The sequence below is a fragment of the Peromyscus leucopus genome, chromosome 7, assembly GCF_004664715.2.
Source record: "Peromyscus leucopus breed LL Stock chromosome 7, UCI_PerLeu_2.1, whole genome shotgun sequence".
Taxonomy (NCBI): domain Eukaryota; kingdom Metazoa; phylum Chordata; class Mammalia; order Rodentia; family Cricetidae; genus Peromyscus; species Peromyscus leucopus.
In genome coordinates this window covers 97,534,358-97,552,048 of record NC_051069.1, presented here as the reverse complement: position 1 = coordinate 97,552,048, position 17,691 = coordinate 97,534,358, and the positions used below count along the sequence as shown (strand labels likewise).

Sequence of the window (17,691 nt, the reverse complement as noted above, 5' to 3'; positions counted from 1 at the left end):
GTGGGGCTGGCAAGCAGAGAGAATATACAGAAGGAAAAATCTGGGAGAAGAGAAAGGAAAGAGATGGAGAAGTGAAAGGAAGTAGAAGCTAGAGAAGGAGGGAGACTCCAGGGGCCAGCCACCCAGCCACACAGCCAGCCATGGAGTAAGAGTGAGATTTACAGATGTAAGAGAACAGGAAACGCTCAGAGGCAAAAAAATTAGTCAAAAATAATTTAAGAAAAGCTGGCTAGAAACTAAGTCAATGGCCAGGCATTCATAAGTAATAATAAGCCCCCGTATGTGAATTTATTTGGGAGCTGGGGGGTAGGACCCCCAAAAAAATACCAAAGACCAACAAACAACAGATCCCTGTGGATTCTCAGCCTGACTTTTTTTTTTTTTTTTTTTTTTTAATGTGCATTGGTATTTTGCCTGCATGCATGTCTGTGTGAGGTTGTCAGATGCCCTGGAACTGGAGTCAGAGAATTGTGAGCTGCCAATTGGATGCTCAGAATTGAACCCAGGTGTTCTTTCTCCAGCCCCATCAGCCCACTTTCTTATATTACCTGGACCACCTACCAAGGGGTGACACTCTCCTCAGTTGGCTGGGCCCTCCTACATCAAGCATTAATCAAGAAAATGCCCCACAGGCTTGCCTACAGGCCAAGCTGATTGCTGTGGGATGGTCTGTATGTCAAATTGCTCTGATTGGTCAATAAATAAAATGCTGATTGGCCAGTGGCTAGGCAGGAAGTATAGGCGGGACTAACAGAGAGGAGAAATAAAAGAACAGGAAGGCAGAAGGAGTCACTGCCAGCCGCTGCCATGATAAGAAGCATGTGAAGACGAAGGTAAGCTAAGAGGCAAGGTATAGATTTATGGAAATGGATTAATTTAAGATATAGGAACAGTTAGCAAGAAGCCTGCCACAGCCATACAGTTTGTAAGCAATATAAGTCTCTGTGTTTACTTGGTTGGGTCTGAGCGGCTGTGGAACTGGCAGGTGATAGAGATTTGTCCTGACTGTGGGCCAGGCAGGAAAACTCTAGCTATAGCTGATGGAGACATTTTCTCAGTTGAGGTTCTCCTCAGAGTGAAATCTACTTTGTAAAAGCAACTAGCACACTGGTTTATAACCTATTTTTTATTTTTAAAGATAATCTTTGATTATGTACCCAGGCTGTCTGCCTGGCCTGAAACTTTCTATGTAGACCAGGCTGGACTGGAACTTGCAGTGATTCCTCCCAGCCTTTGCCTCCCAAGTACTATTAATTCTCATTCCAAATTAGAGACTTTCAGCATTGATTACCCCTGATTTGGTACCTGACCCAAATTTTTATATATTTTTAAGTAGGGCATGGGGGGTGCGCACAAGTGGGTTAGTGAGTTTAAGGTCTACATAGGGTTTCAGGCTATCCAGGGACACATAGAAACAGTCTATCTTAAAAAAAGTATTGTTTGGCTTATATATGGGTCAGAAGAAGGCTTCAGATCCTCTGGAGCTGGAGTTACATGACACTGTGAGGCCATTGAGATGTGCATCACAGAGGGAATGAAACTCAGGCTCCCTGAAAGAACAGTAAGAGCTTTTAACGGCCAAGCCAACCTCCCAGTGCTATAAGAGTCTATTATACACCATTTTCTTTTCTGCCTCAGTCTCTAGAGTAACGTGACTTCAGGCATTCACCACTACACCCTGTGGTTGATATATTGTGCACCTCAATATACTTATGTGGGGGTCAGAACAGAACAGCCACTATATTAAACATAGGTTTAGGCAGTGGGAGCACACACCTTTAATCCTAGCATTCCAGAGGCAGAGATCCATTCAGATCTCTGTGAGTTCAAAGCCACACTGGAAACAGCCAGGCATGGTGACACACGCCTTTAATCCCAGGAAGTGATGGCAGGAACCAGAAAGGTGTATAAGGCGTGAGGACCAGGAACTGGAGCCTTTTTAAGCTTTTAGGCTTTTAGCAGCAGTTCAGCTGAGATCCATTCAGATGAGGACTCTGAGGCTTTCAGTCTGAGGCAATAAGATCAGCTGAGGAATTGGCCACGTGAGGCTATTTGGCTGTGGCTTGTTCTGCTTCTCTGATCTTTTAGCGTTCACCCCAATCCCTGGCTCCACGTTTGTTTTTATTAATAAGGCCTTTTAAGATTCGTGCTACAAAACCCCACTCAGATGAGTGTCTTGAATACCAGTACATACATTCGAGAAAAGATAGAAATAGGTTATCTACCGATTTGCACAACCAAACATTTACTACCCAGCAAACACCGGCTTCACTCTGTCAACACTTGGTGACCAGTCCTAGAATGGACTGGAGTCCTAACGACAGTCTATGTTGTGGGCAGAAATTGTGCAGCACAACACGTCAGATGGATGAATCGCTGGGCCTGGTAGTCCAGGAGCAACACAGACCAGCCATGGCTATATACTGAGTCGCTTTTCAAAACAAAACAATAAATATCGGTCGTGCAAGGTGAATGAAAGAAGAAGCCAAAGCCTGATGTCACCGGCCAGAACTTCCTCCAAACATAGGCAGAAATTCCGAGTATGTCTTGTCAAACCACAGTTGCCTGGAAACTATGATCCTTTTACCTTCTCCATTACCGCCTGAATGTCTTCTCATGCTCCACGTCAGAGTATGAACAGGGAAGTGAGGGGACGGTCAGAAAAAAGGATAGTTAAAAATAACTCAGCTAAGGGCCTGAAAGACGGCTCCGTGGGTAAAATGAGCTTGCCGCCAAGCCTGACAAGTGTTTGATCCTCGGAACCCACATGTTGGAAGGAGAAAACCTGACTCCCGAAAGTTGTCCTCTGACCTCTAGACGCGAGCTGTGGCACACACAAAATAAATGTAAGAAAAATATAAAAATATATATCGAATAAAGGCGCCGGTAGGCTAAAGCAGGGGAAAACGTCTAGATCATTTCTTCAAAAGGCGAACTCTCGGCAGTTTCTCCCGGCGCGACTCGTCGTTCTCGACCCAGGACCGCTAGGAAGCAGCAGTTCCTACGACTACGCGCTTGTCAGAAGCCTCTTAGCTTCTCCTGCGACCGCGGGCCGACCCCTGCCGGAAGTGACGCGCCTGCACAGAACACTTCCGGAGCTGCGGGGACGGCTCCGCCGGAATAGGTAGCGCGGGCCCGACCCGCGTCCGCCCGCCGCCTCCGCTGCCGCCGCGCTCCAGTCAGACTCCTTTGGTCCGGCTTGACCTGGTCTGGCGGGCCTGGGCTCTGCGGCCGCGGGGCCGCGGCTCCCGGTAAGTGCGCGGTGTGAGTTGAGGCCTTGTTTACTCTGGCTGGCCGCTGGGGGGGGGGGTCCCCCGCGCGCCTCCCCGGCGCGGCCGGGGCTCCGCCTTCGCCGCCGCCGCCTGCGAGTTCGGGGTGTCCCGGGTCCTGGCGTTCCCTGCTGACTGGGAGATACTCCCGGCGGCAGGAGCCGGTGCGGCTGCGGCCCGGCGTGCCGGCGCGGTTTCGACTCTTGTTGCCTTCTTGGCTCACCGAGAGGTCGGAGGCCAGCGCCTCGGACTGGCGGGCGCCGGTACACCCGGGCCTGCCCCGCTGGGCGCTCCAGGAAAACGCGCCACCTCCGAGGCTCCCGATTTAGGTCGTGTGTTGGAGCTTTTGCTGGCGGAGTGTTTGTTAACGCTCATCATGGGAAAGGTCCTCGCTGCGCGTGGGTGCCGTGTCCGCGCGGATCTCTGGAGGACCACGGCGCTCCGGAGAGACGTGCGGTCACGCCCGAGGCCACTGGTCCAGACTCGAGAGCGGCGGCGGCGTTCTCGGACGAGTTCGCTTTAGTTCTGATTGTTACTCATAGAACTTTCTGTCGTGACGAACACGTTCTAGACCTTCGGTGTTGAGGATGGTAGCCACCAGCCACTCAGGGCCATGTAGTATTTGACATGCAGTTAGTACGTCCGAGAAACTAAACTTTTCTTACTTTTTAAAGTAAAATTTAAATAGATCGTGTAATTAGTGGCTACGTACCATTATTTGGACAGATACCGTGCCGAGTTTTGTTTTTGTTTGTTTTGTTTTGAGACAGGGTCTCTCTACATAGTCCTCGCTGTCCTGGAACTCACTATGTAGACCAGGCTGACCACGAACTCACAGGGATACTCTGCTTCTGCCTCCCAATGCTGGAATTAAAGGCGTTCACCACCACGCCGGGCGGGTGCGGAGTTTTAAGACAAGTTGCTGATTCATATTTTTCGGCCAAGTAGTTTTCTTCGAAAATATAGTTAATAAATGACCATTGAGGGCCAAGTATCATAATTGGAGTAAACATGTTAGACTAACCAAATTTCTGTGCTCTTGTCAATTTTAAGAGATCTTTATCCTTATTTGTCGCCATGTCTTAGAAGCCAGCTCAGAATGAGTGGCAGGTTTGATGGCTTTAGCTCTTGGAAAAAGTACTAATTGTGCCATTCTGTCTGAGATATAGGCATATTTAACATCTTGAATACCTTCTCATATTAAGGAACTGGCACATTGGCTCCCTTGAACAAAGCCAGGACTCAGTTTTCTGTGTGTATTTTGAGACAATGTCTTGCTATGTAGCTCAAGTTGTTCTCCAACTTTTGATCCTCCTTCCTAAGCTCCCAAGTTGGGATTCCCAGAATGTGCCACCAAGCTCAGCAAGGCCAGTATTCCTTCAAGAATCTTTTGACAGCCTAATGGTGGCACTCACCTTTAATCTCAGCATTCAGGAGACTATGTTCTGTGTGAGTTTGAGGACAACGAGGTCTATGTAGTGAGACCTTGTCTCGAAAATATGTGTTTTTAAAAGATTTTTAAAAAAGAGCTCTATTTAAATCTGGACCTAGAACACCAGGAAGTATGAAATAGCCAAGTCTTTGAGAGAACCTGGATTCCCACCTACTTGAATATTTGGTTGGTGAAAAAGCTGTAAGCCATCTTCTCACAGATCCTAAGTAGAAATTAGAGAATTTGAAAGCATGCTGTCTGGTTGGTGACAGCACATACACATATTAATAAAAATATATAAATAAAATATTTATTTATAAAAAATAAAATGGAATAATTGACCTATTTAAATTTTTTCTCTTTTGCCTGTATTTTCACATAAGACACTTCTATAGACACTTCTCTATTTTTAAGAGCTAAAAATGGGGACTCTTTGCTCATCCTCACACACATGCATGTGTGTGTATGTGTTGTATACATATTTATGCATGGTATGCTGGCACACAAACACATGAATGTACAGGTGTGTGCACCTATTTCTGTAGCTTTGAATCAGACTCTCCTTAGACTATCAATCAAATAGAATCCTGATGCTGGCTCTGCCAGTTGGCTTTGTATGATCCTGGGCAAGATAGTTACTTAACCTATGTAAATTCCAGCTTCCTCATTTGTAAACCTTCTGTTTTTATTATGTTTTTGAGATAAGATCTCACCATGCAACTCTGGCTGGCCTGAAACTCACAGAGATCCACCAGTCTCTGACTTTCCAAGTGCTGGGGTTAAAGGTGTTTCCCGCCATGCTCAGCCATTGTAAGCCGTTTTTTATGAAGATTATATTAGAATGACTGACCCCCCCCCTTGGCTGTCACTAAACAAGGCTATTATTGGTCTTCACGACTTACATACCCTTCTGCTTCCTGCCATCACTTCCTAAGATTAAAGGTGTGAGTCACCAAGCCTGGCTGTTTCTAGTGTAGCTTTGAACTCACAGAGATCTGAATGGATCTCTGCCTCTGGAATGCTAGGATTAAAAGGTATGTGTGCCACCATTTTCTGGCATCTGTCTGTCTAGTGACTGTTCTGTTCTCTGACCCCAGATAAGTTTATGAGGTTGCACAATGTATTGGGGGACACAATATCACCATAGGTTCTATTTGCCCTATAGAAGTGTCTTATGTGAAAATACAGGTAAAAGAGAAAAAAATTAAATAGGTCAATTATTCCATTTTATTTTTTTGTTTCTTCAAGACAGGGTTTCTCTGTGTAGTCCTGGCTACCCGAAACTTACTCTGTAGACTAGGCTGGCCTCAAACTCAGATCTGCCTGCCTCTGGAGTACTGAGATCTGTTAGCACTGACTGACCTGGAACTTAATACATAGACTAGGTTACCCTCAAACTCAAGAGATCCACTTGCCTCTGCCTCCCAAGTACCTCACAATGTCTAGCTATTTTCCCATTATTTTGGAAATAATCTTCCATGATAATTGTTTGGACTGCTTCACAGAGAAACCCTGTCTGGAAACACCCTCCCCCCCTTCAAAAGAAAAAAAAAAAAGAAGCAAAAACTTGCAAGAGCAGGATATCAGTTTTAAAAACATAAATATTGTTTCTTTTCATTTCAGATGGAAATCATATGAAACACTGTTTGAGTGATACCTTCAGGAAAGATCTTAAAAAAATTGCAGGTGATTTAAACATTAGCTCTTTCCTTAATTTTATTATGTTGATGTGCATTTGGTTGGTTCTTTCCTAATAATATGGATTTAGGGATTGAACTCTAGTTGCTTGACTTGGTGTCAGGCATCTTTACCTACTTTCAGCCCAAGGTTATCTCTCTCTCTCTTTTTCTTTTTTCTTTTTTTTAAGAGACAGGGTTTTTCTATGTAACCCTGGTGTCTTGGAGTTCACTATGGAGACCAGGCTGGCCTTGAACTCAGAGATCTACCTACCTCTGCTTCCCAAGTGCTGGGATCAAAGGTGTGTGCAGTCACTGCCCAGCTTTTGCCTCAGCTTTTTAAGGGCAAGTTGCAGACGCATTCAACCATGCAAGACTTTTGCAGAATTTTTTTGTTGTTGTTGTTTTGTTTTTTTGAGACAGGGTTTCTCTTTGTAGTTTTGGTGCCTGTCCTGTATCTCGCTCGCTCTGTAGACTAGGCTGGTCTCCTCGAACTTACAGAGATGATCCACCTGGCTCTGCCTCCCGAGTGCTAGGAATTAAAGGTGTGTGCCAACACCACCTGGGGAGCAGAATTCTTAAAATTGGAAAATTAGTTAAGTTGGTAGACTAGAGGAAGATGTTGAAGGAGTATGAGACTTTTTTTCCTATCTGTGCACCTATCTTTCAGATATATGATAGTTGTTTGTGAAACAGTAGTTTTCTTTCCCTACAAGTCATAGTGAGATAGGACTGTGTCCTTAATTGGGTATTCTTTTTGTAATTCCTCCATTTGTACAGCTAGCTATGAAGATACATTTTTTTCCCTGAAGGACCTGGCAAAAACAAAAAGGACAAATCCATCGGAATTTTGGAGTCATTAAAAAAAAAAAAAGCTGCGTGGTGGCGCACGCCTTCAATACCAGCACTCAGGAGGCAGACAGGTGGATCTCTCTCTGTGAGTTCAAGGCCAGCCTGAGCTACAGAGTGAGTTCCAGGACAGCCAGGGCTGCACAAAGAAACCCTGTCTTGAAACCCCCCCCCCCAAAAAAAAGCCCTTCATTTCTTTATTGTATATGTCTGTGTGTGAGTGCTTCTTGTGTAGAGGTCAGGGAACAACTTGAGTCACTTCTCTCCTGTCATTTGGTACAAGGTTTGAAATAATTTCAGGATTGAAGGCAAGTATCTTTGGAATATGAGTCCTTGCCATAGGAAAGACATTCTTATATATTCATGCCTTTCATGTTTATTTGTCATCATGGGTTCTGTCTCTTAGTGAGGACTTCTCTTTCATAAGCATAGGCCAACTTATCAAATTGATAAGATAAGATTGATAGTGAAGTGTTCTCAGTAAAACCAGAATTGAGTTGGGCAGCTGAGCAGGTGGTGGTGGTGGTGCACTCCTTTAATCCCAACACTCTGGAGGCAGGTGGATCTGAGTAAGAACTGAGATAGGCTATAATAGGAGCAGGGCTAGGGCTGTGTTATTTTGATTCTTGAATAATTTCTCATAGAAAAATAGTAATACTTTTTTTTTTCTCTCTTAGAAGACAAAAACACTAATGCATTTGAGAAAGCGATAAAGTTGGGGGGAGGGGAAAAAGCAACTGGTTTCCTGATCTGCAATTTGGCTGGATGTTAAGATGTCCGTGGACATGAACAGCCAGGGGTCTGACAGCAATGAAGAGGACTATGACCCAAACTGTGAGGAAGAGGAAGAAGAGGAAGAGGACCCTGGGGACATAGAGGACTACTATGTGGGAGTAGCCAGTGATGTGGAGCAGCAGGGGGCTGATGCTTTTGATCCCGAAGAGTACCAGTTCACTTGCTTGACCTATAAGGAGTCTGAGGGTGCCCTTCATGAGCATATGACCAGCTTAGCCTCTGTCTTAAAGGTGAGTAGTGCTGTCAGTTCAGATGTAATCTGCCTGGTTAAATTGAAGGATGATGTGTTAATTAGTGACTCTTGCATACTGTTTGAATGGTTGTATAGCTAGAAACCCAAACTTATGTATGTATTGCATCATTTAGATATTTTGTCATATTAACTTGTTTTGAAATAATGAACTTGGAAACATGTCCAGGGTCTTCAGGTTAAGAATTACAAAGGAGAAAAAAAAAAAAAAAGAATTACAAAGGAGGTGTAGAATAAATTCAAGACAGATCAGAAGTGTATGACAGAATTGCCCAGCTTTTACTTGTTTCAGAAAGTGAGTTCTGTGAATCTTGATGAAATGATATGCTTCTGAACCACTGTCTTATACAACTGTTTGATAAGTGTCTTAAAAGTGACCATATCCCCTGGTTTGCCCTGGGATTAGTGCTTTGGGCTGAAGGACTCATTGATTTCAGGTACTGATGATTATTATCTATTTTGAGAGTTTTCATAATAACTTTAAGAAAAACAGTTCTCAGAGCTTGTATTTGGGGGTATCAATCAGTACAAGAATTAGAAAGACTGACTGTACTCAGTTATTCCAACAGATGTTGTCTTTGCTTGTTTAAATAATTTAACTTTTATGTGCATATGGTGTGAAGGTATCAATCCCCTGGAACTGGAGTTACAGTTGTGAGCTGCCATGTGGGTGCTGGGAATTGAACCCCGATCCTCTGGAAGAGCAGCTAGTGTTCTTAACCACTGAGCCATCTCTCCAGCCCAGATAATGTTTTTTTTTTTTTTTTAAACCAGCATACTTTTAGTATCTTACATCTTAGGCCAGTTATTGCCCTCTTGATACCCAACGTGTTTTTTTTTTTTTAAATGCTTATTTAGACATTTTCCCAGCATGCTTTCTTTGCAAGATGTTGTTCTCCATAATGTGAAAATGAGAACATTTACTTTTTTGCTGACTTTCCTTCAAGAATTATCCCATGGATTTTGCTGGCTCAAATTGAAAGTCATTGGGTCTGGTGAGGTGGCTCAGTAGGTAAAAGCGCTGGTCACATGAGCGAGCCCGACCACCTCGGTTCAATCTCTGGAACCATGTAAAGGTGGCAGAGAGAACCGACTTCTACATATGTGTTGTGTCATTCGTGTCCCTCCTTCCCCAAATAAGCTGAATTGAAGGTCGGAGGGCATGATTGGCTGGGCATGGTAACACATCTGTAATCCCAGCATTGGGGAGGTTACAGTGGAAAGATCATAGTGAGTTCAAAACTGGCTGATGCCAAAAAAAAAAAAGACAACCAAATAACCAAATAAAACAAAACATTCCAACCAAACAAATTTTCTTGTAGTTATTTAGAAGGAAATACCAATGTGTGTCATGTATGAATTTCTAGAAAGGATTATTGTATGTTATGTCTGGTGTCCAGCACAATAATCCTATTGGCCTGGGCATGGTCCTGCAGGCCTTTAATCCCAGCACTTGGGGAGGTAAAGGCAGGGGAATCAGGAGTTCAAGGTCCTCCTAAGCTACACAAGGTGTTTGAAGCCGCATGGCATACATACAGTCCTGACCAACGTTTCCCTGGTTCCCTTCCAAAATCCCTCAGAGATGGGCATTGTGGTGCACACCTTAATCAAAGCTCTTGGGAGGCAGATGCAGCTGGATCTCTGAGTTCTAGGCCAGCCACAGCTACAAAGTGAGACCCTTCCTTAAAAAAAAAAAAAAAATCCTTAAATCCCACATGTCTGTATTGTTTGACTACAAGAGTGGACTCAGCCAGTGCCCTAGGGGCTTTCCGGGACATTCACTCAGTGAAAGCATAAGCGACAATCTAAAAAAACCCTGAGGACAGAGAAAGGTGATAAGGTCTAGGGAAGGCTTTCCAGGAAACTGACCATGAAAAAGAATAATAAAATGGTAATGAGATATATATCCAAAGAAAGGATTGGTATTAGAGCTGTTTATCAGCCTTAAGTGAGACAGAAAAGTTGGAAAACTTAGAAGTCCTTTGCATAAATGAGACCATCCTAATATAACCATGGGCAAATGAACTATCTAGTATAGATCCACAAACTTGACAGTTTCTCTTCTAATTTTTTTTTCTTTTTTCTTTTTCTTTTTTGGCTTTTTAAGACAGGGTGTCTCTGTAGTCGTAGCTGTCCTGGAACTCTGTAGACCAGGCTGGCTTTGAACTCACAGAGATCTACATGTCTCTGCCTTCCCGAATGCTGGACTAAAGGCCTATGCCACCACTGCCCAGCTCCTCTTCTCATTTTTTAAAAGATGATATATTATCATTTTTAAAGTGGTGTGTGTGTGTGTGTGTGTGTGTGTGTGTGTGTGTGTGTGTACACGTGCGCGCGCGCGTGTGTGTGCGCGAGCATGTGTTTTTTTATGGCTGTGGGCACATGACTTCAGGTGCCTGGGAGGTCAGAGGTGTTGGATCATCCTGGAGCTGGAGTTGCAGGTGGTTGTAAGCTGCCTGATATGGGTCCTGGGACCTGAACATGGGTCCTCTTCAAGAGCACTAAAAACTCTTAACCACTGAGCACCTCTCCAGCCCTCACATCTACCCTTCACCCCCCACCCCCTTTTTTTTTTTTTCTAGAGACAGGGTCTCACTAAGTAACCCTGGCTGTCCTGGATCTAACTATGTAAACCAGGCTTCTCTTAAACTAACAGAATTTTGCCTGCCTCTGTCTTCCCACTGCTGACATTAAAGGTGTAGGATACCACAGCTCACTTTTTTTTTTTTTAAGATTTATTTATTATATATACAGTGTTCTGTCTGCATGTATGTCTACAAGCCAGAAGAGGGTACCAGATCTCATTACAGATGGTTGTGAGCCACCATGTGGTTGCTGGGTATTGAACTCAGGACCTTTGGAAGAGCAGTCAGTACTCTTAACCGCTGAGCCATCTCTCCAGCCCCCACAGCTCACTTTTTCAGAGGCTTTTTGCTTAGTTTTTATGATTCTATTTTTTTGTGATAGGGCCTCTCTATGTAGCTCTGATTGTGCTTGAATTTGACACATAGACCCAAGTGATCCTGAACTGGATCAAAGCCATGCCTGGGCTTTGGTTTTTTTTTTTTTTTTTTTTTTTTTTTTTTGTGTGTGTGTGTGTGTGTGTGGGTTGTTTTCGTTTTGTTTGTTTGTTTGTTTGTTTTTGAGACAGTGTTGCTGCTATGTAGTTCAGGTGGGCCGTGGACTCTAAATACTCCTAAGTCAGTCTCCAGAGTTTGGGGACTACAGGTGTTCCTAGTACATCCAGCTCTCTTGTGAGTGTGTGCTTTTGTTTTGTTTGAATGATGTACTGCAGTCTTCTGATGGCTTTATGTTTGATCCTTTTGTGCATTTTGGCATCATCTCTTAAACTAGATTGCCAGGTCCAGGCCATCGTGGCTGTCACGAGTTTGCATTCACGGGGGATACTAGATAATTTCTTGAATACTTGTGGTTTACTTGGTTGTTGAGCTGTGGCTGCTGCTTTTGATGGGAGTTAAGTTTCCTAGTCTTTGCTATGCGTCCTTCTAAATTTCCAGGAAAGAAATCATTCCGCCTTCAAGACTAAGAAAAAAAGGAACAAAAAGAACCAGGAACAGAATTGAAAACTAGGAGATGGAGAGTTGAAACAGGTTAAGAAGGAAATAAGATAAGAGGAAAATAACCTGCAAAAGCATTATTGCTGGTAGACAAACTTTGATTTTTCTCTCCCTGCAATTCACTAAGAGCATGTTAGCATTTTTTTTTCCCTTCCTGGTTTGGGGCAACATAGTTTGAGGTTTAGTTGTCATACATATAGAGGAACTCTGTTTCAGGTGGTTCTACAAGGGTTGGAAAGATTGCTCAGTGGTTTAGAGCACTGGCTGCTCTTTAGAAGACCCAGATTAAATTCCCAGCACCTACATGGCAGCTCACAACTGTCTGTAACTCCAGTTTTTTGACACCCTCACGCATACCTGCAGGTAAAACACTAATGCCCATAAACTAAAAATAAATCATTATAAAAAAGATCAAGTGGTTCTAGAACTTGGTTAAGGTTGAAGACAGGTAACAATAATAGGGAAGGGGAAATGGATATGGTATTGTACACCTGTAATACTAGCATTTGGGGGGGGTGGAGGTGGCTACGTAGTGAGTTTTAGACCTGCCTGGGCTACATGAGACCCTCTTAAAAAGTAAACAAAAATAAAACAGTATTATATAGTAGTGTAAGAGGGAAAAATAGAATATGAAAGAGGTGCTGGGTATGATGACCATTATTATTACTGGTGTCATCAGTTGCTTGCACAATTTTATGACATACTGGGGCATTTAAATATCTTCTATGATTTAGTTGCTGCTTGGTTCATCGAAAATCTTAGATGTGTGATTTAAAATTAGCCTCATGAACAACTTTCTGTGAACAGAAGCTGTCTAAGTCTGAGGAATGACATAGAATTTCACTGCTAAATATCTGTTTTATTAAGCATAAGGTTTTAAAAATGTAAATATTTTGGGATTTAAATCTTTATCTTTTTTAAATTGTGGTTCAGGCATGGTGGTACATACTTTTTATCTAGTACTTAGGAGGCAGTAGCTGACTGATCTTTGTGAGTTCCAGGCCAGCCTGTTCTACATAGTGAGTTCTAGTTCAGCCAGGTCTACACAGTGAGACCTTTCTGGGGAGAAAAAAGTATTTGTTTTCCTGTGTGCATGTTTGCCATGGGGTACCTGTGAAGGTCAAGGGACAACTAGGAGAAGTCAGTTATCTCCTACCACTTGGGTCACAGAGATCACACTTAATCATCAGGCCTAGCGGCAAGTGTCTTTACCCAGTGAGTTATTTCACCAGCCTAGAGTTTGAAGTCTTTGGGATACTGGGATTTTAGTTATAGTAGGGTACTAGCATTAGAATGTGGTGGCACACGCCTTTAATTCTATTACTCTAGAGGCAGAGGCAGACGGATCTTTCTTTGAGGCCAACCTTGTCTACAGAGAGAATTCCAGGACAGCCAGGGATATACAGAGAAACCCTGTCTCAGGAAAAAGAAAAAAGGTGAAGCTGAATGTGTTGGCACAAGCCTGTCATTGGTAAGAGAATCAAAAGTTTAAGGCTAGCCTGGGCTATAGAGTGAGAATTTGTATTTAAAAAACAAAAAGAAAGCCGGGCGGTGGTGGCGCACGCCTTTAATTCCAGCACTTGGGAGGCAGAGCCAGGCGGATCTCTGTGAGTTCGAGGCCAGCCTGGTCTCCAAAGCGAGTTCCAGGAAAGGCGCAAAGCTACACAGAGAAACCCTGTCTCGAAAAAACCAAAAAACAAAAAAAAACAAAAAGAAACAAAAAAACCTACCAAGGATCCAGGCATGTCGGCACACGCTTTTAATCCCAGTACATAGGAGTCAGAGACAGGAAGATCTCTGTGAGTTCGAAGCCAGTCTGATCTACAAAGTGAGTTCCAGGACAGCCAGGGCTACACAGAGAAAAAAAAAAATCCTGTCTCGGATAAACAAAACAAAACAAAAAACAAGGGTTGAAAGACAGTTCAGTTTTAGAACTCTTGTCCACATGTACACTGGTCTGGGTTCTGTTCTTTGTACTGCAAAAAATAAAATGCCATGGAAGTCAAATCAAGAGCTAAGGAAATGTGTGTTAATAAATGAAAACTATAGATATTCAAATATTTGTGGGGAGGAGAATACTGCAGAGAGCTTCATTGTAGAAATGGGGAGAGAGATAATCTTGTAGGTATAACCTTTTTAGTGATCATGTAGTAGTATGTAAAGAAAAATTACTCTGGGTATGGTGGCAGGCAGATCTCTGAGTTTAAGGCCAGCCTGGCCTGTGAGAATTTCAGTATAGTCAGAGCTACACAATGGAGAGACCTTGTCTCAAAAAAAGAAAAATAAAAAAGGAAAATTACCTTTGTTACTATATTTTCTTCTTGTGAGTGTTCCTATACCAGAGGCTTGGGTGTTATTCCTCATGTCCTTTTTTTTTTTTTTTTTTTTTTTGAGACAAGCTGGTCTGGAACTTTTCAAGCAGGCTAGGCTAGCTGGCAATGAGCCCTGGGAACCCTTACGTTGCTGCTTCCTGGGTGTGCCTTCACAGTGCCTAGCTCTGTCTTCCCCCTGGTCTTTTGTGTATGTGGTGGTGTGTGCATTCATGCACACCTGGAAGTACATGTGTTCTTATGCGGTGTGTATGCCTGTGTGTGGAGGCTGTGGCTTGTCAGGGGTCTTCCTCAATCACTCCCCACCTGATTTTGCATTTATTTATCTGGGAGTGGTTTTCATGTACTGTGGAATACATGTGGAGGGCAGAGGACAACCTGTAGGAATTGGTTATCTCCTTTTACCAGTTGGTTCTGTGAACTGAACTTGGGTCATCAGCCTTAGTGGTGAGTACCTTTACACGCTGAACCATCTCACTGGTCCCCAACCTTATTTATTTAAAACTTTTAAAAAGTGTTTATGGATATGGGTGTTTTGCCAGCATTCTTGTTTGTGTACTACCTGTATGGTTGGTGCTCATGGCAGCCAGAAGAGGGTGTTGCATCCCCTAGAACTAGAGTTACAGATAGTTCTTCGTCTCCGTTTGAGTGCTGAGAATCAAGGAAATCAAGAATCAAAGGAAAAATACAACTAATGACACATAGTGGCACATTCATTTGATCCCAGCACTCAGGAGGCAGAGGCAGGCAGATCTCTTGAGTTCTGAGATTGCCAGAGTTACACAGTGAAACCTTGTCTTGAGAAAAACACCAAAAAGTTTTTATTTATGTGTATGTTTATATGATTATATGCCGTGTGTGTGGTTTCCCATGGAAGCCAGAGGAAGGCATTGGATTGCATATAGCTGGAGTAACTGGTGGTTGTAAACTGCCTGAGAGATTATATATATATATGTAACATTTTAATAGATAGATAAATAGATATTTTAAGTACTTGCTACTCTTCCAGAGGACCTGAGTTTGGCTCTCAGCACCCATACCAGGTTATATAATCTATGTTTTAGATAGCTAGGCAGGCAGGCAGGCAGACAGATAATAGAAAGAAAATATGGTGTTTTACCTGAATGTATATCTGCACCAGGTTCATGTCTTATACCCTCTAAGGCCAGAAGATGGCATTGGATAACCTGGAATTGGAGTTACAGTTGTGAGCTGCCATGTAGGTGCTGGAAATTGAACCCAGGTCCTCTGGAAGAGCAGGTAATGCTCTTAATTGCTGAGCTTTGTCTCCAGCCACATGATAAGCTTTTTATTATAAAATATAGATGAGTTAACCAAGAACTTTGTCATTTAGTACTGTTCTATGAAACTCTTTAAAAAGGTTATGTGTGTGTTCATGTCCCTGTGTATGTGTTTGTGTATGTGTACATCTATGTGCAGGTACCCACTAAGGCTAGAGAGAATGTCAGATCACTTGTCAGTGATCTGTCCGACATAGGTGCTGGGATCCGAACTCTGGTCCTCATGATTGATCACTAAGCACTCTTAGCCACTGAGCCATCTTTCCAGTGCCCCCACCTCCCTTTGTTTGAGACAGGATCTCATGTAGCCCAGGCTGCTCTCAGATTTCCTGTGTAGCTCAGAATTCCTAGTCATCTTGTCTATTTCCTCAATGCTGGAATTACAGGTATATAGTAGCAGCACGCCTGGATGTTCTTGAATCATTTGCTAATAGTTTGTTCAGGGAAAGATGCTCAGGCTTTGGCAGAGCCCCAGATAGGGCTCAGTCAGGGATATGATGGATGATGATGGGTGAATTGCAAAAATACCTCTTTCCTTTTGTGTTCTTCTCTTAGCATCGTGTTCAAAGTATGGTCAGAGAAGCAAGTATTCAAGGCCCCATCTACCTGCTGCAAGAGAGAAAAGAAATAGTCTACTTGGACTTCGATCTAGTCCAGGAGCCATAGTGAACTACCTGAATTTAGTACTGAGACAGGAGAGCCTTAAAAGTGAGGTAGAAAGGGATTGGAGAGGTGGCCCAGTGGTTAAGAGCACTGGCTGCTCTTCCAGAGGTCCCGAGTTCGATTCCCAGCAACCACATGGTGGCTCACAACCATCTATAATGACATCTGGTGTCCTCTTCTGGCTGCAGGCATACACTCTGGCATGATACTGTATACATAATAAATAAATCTTTTTTTTTAAAAAGATGGCTCAGTAGGCAAAGGAGCTTGCTAACCAAGCCACCTGGTCTGAGTTTGATTTCCCCAGGACCCACAGGGAAGAAGGAGAAAACTGACTCCTGCAGATTGTCCTCTGCCCCCGCCCCCAAAACTGTACTCACATGAATGCACACACATATATAAACACAAATAAGTATATGTAATAAAAAAAATTCCATTCAAGTAGAAGGCATTCAGACCCCACAGGGCAGTGTTCATGGAAGGTAGAAGATTGCCTTCTTTCTGTATTAGCGTGAGACTATGTAATGTATGGGAAAAAGGAAATAAAATATGGACTATTACTGGGGTAAAGGAAACTTTGAAAACTTCAGGATTTCAGTGTCAGTGAAGTATGGTGCTCACTTGTCAAGCCTTGTGGATAGGAAAATTAAGCCAGTTATTATTACTATTTATGGCTCTTCTTACTTCATAAGTTTTTAACTGCAGTAGAGCCAGGGAAATGTTCCCTAGTTTCTGTAACTCTCCCTAGATTCTCTCACTCTCTTTTTTAAATATTTATTTATTTATTATATATACAATGTTCTGTCTGCATGTCAGAAGAGAGGGAATCAGATCCCATTAGAGATGGTTGTGAGCTACCATGTGGTTGCTGGGAATTGAACTCGGAACCTCTGGAAGAACAGTCAGCGACCTTAGCCACTGAGCCATTGCTCCAGCCCCTCTCTCTTTTGCTTAGATGTATTTTAAAATCTAGTGTTTGCATTTCAGGAGTATGTAGGTAAAGATCGTGTTAAACTCTTCCTCTGGGTCATTTTTTTCCCCATTTGTGGGTAAAGGATGAGTTTTTAGGGCTTCTGACTTTATATACAGAAGTCTTTCTAGTGTTGTGTTGAAGACAATCTGGGTCTGTGCTTTTGTCGCCCAAGTCATTGATAATTTCTTAGGTGACGCCAGATATATGAATAATATCTGAAGACTTAATTACTAAATTGACTTTATTTTATTCTGGAATAGTTGTATTTTAAGACATTATATTTTTATTATCTTCATACTCATTTTTTTTCTTCTGTTTTACTTGTTACTGATTGGGAATGTTTTCAACTTGAGCCTGGTAACACTGAATATTCATAGGAAGCCATATGATTTCTGTTATGACTTGATATCAGGTTTCTTTGAATGCTTGTATTTAAGTATAGTCTAGAATAAATTTTGTGTTTCAGATAGATGGCCAGTATGTTGACTTATTTGTGGTTTTAAGCTGAAAATCTTGTATGTTTTACTGATAAATGTATTTTTAAAAGGAGGTGAGAAATGTTGGCAAATCCCAAC

The 17,691-nt window shown here is 42.8% G+C and overlaps 1 protein-coding gene across 9 annotated transcripts in view; it reads left to right on the top strand.

Moving 5' to 3' along the window:
* The first annotated feature begins 3,076 nt into the window (after positions 1-3,076).
* Arih2 (ariadne RBR E3 ubiquitin protein ligase 2) overlaps positions 3,077-17,691 on the top strand; it is a 54,454-nt gene continuing 39,839 nt past the window's right edge. For 3 of the 9 annotated variants that reach the window (XM_028886946.2, XM_028886948.2, XM_028886951.2), the window contains exons 1-3: positions 3,077-3,251; positions 6,325-6,387; positions 7,904-8,251. In XM_028886946.2, coding sequence (XP_028742779.1) covers positions 8,000-8,251 — 252 coding nt within the window. In that variant the 5' untranslated portion in view covers positions 3,077-3,251; positions 6,325-6,387; positions 7,904-7,999. Of the gene's footprint in view, positions 3,252-5,418; positions 5,512-6,324; positions 6,388-7,903; positions 8,252-17,691 lie in introns of those variants that run through there. The other 6 variants (XM_028886947.2, XM_028886943.2, XM_028886944.2 and 3 more) reach the window with 6 other exon arrangements.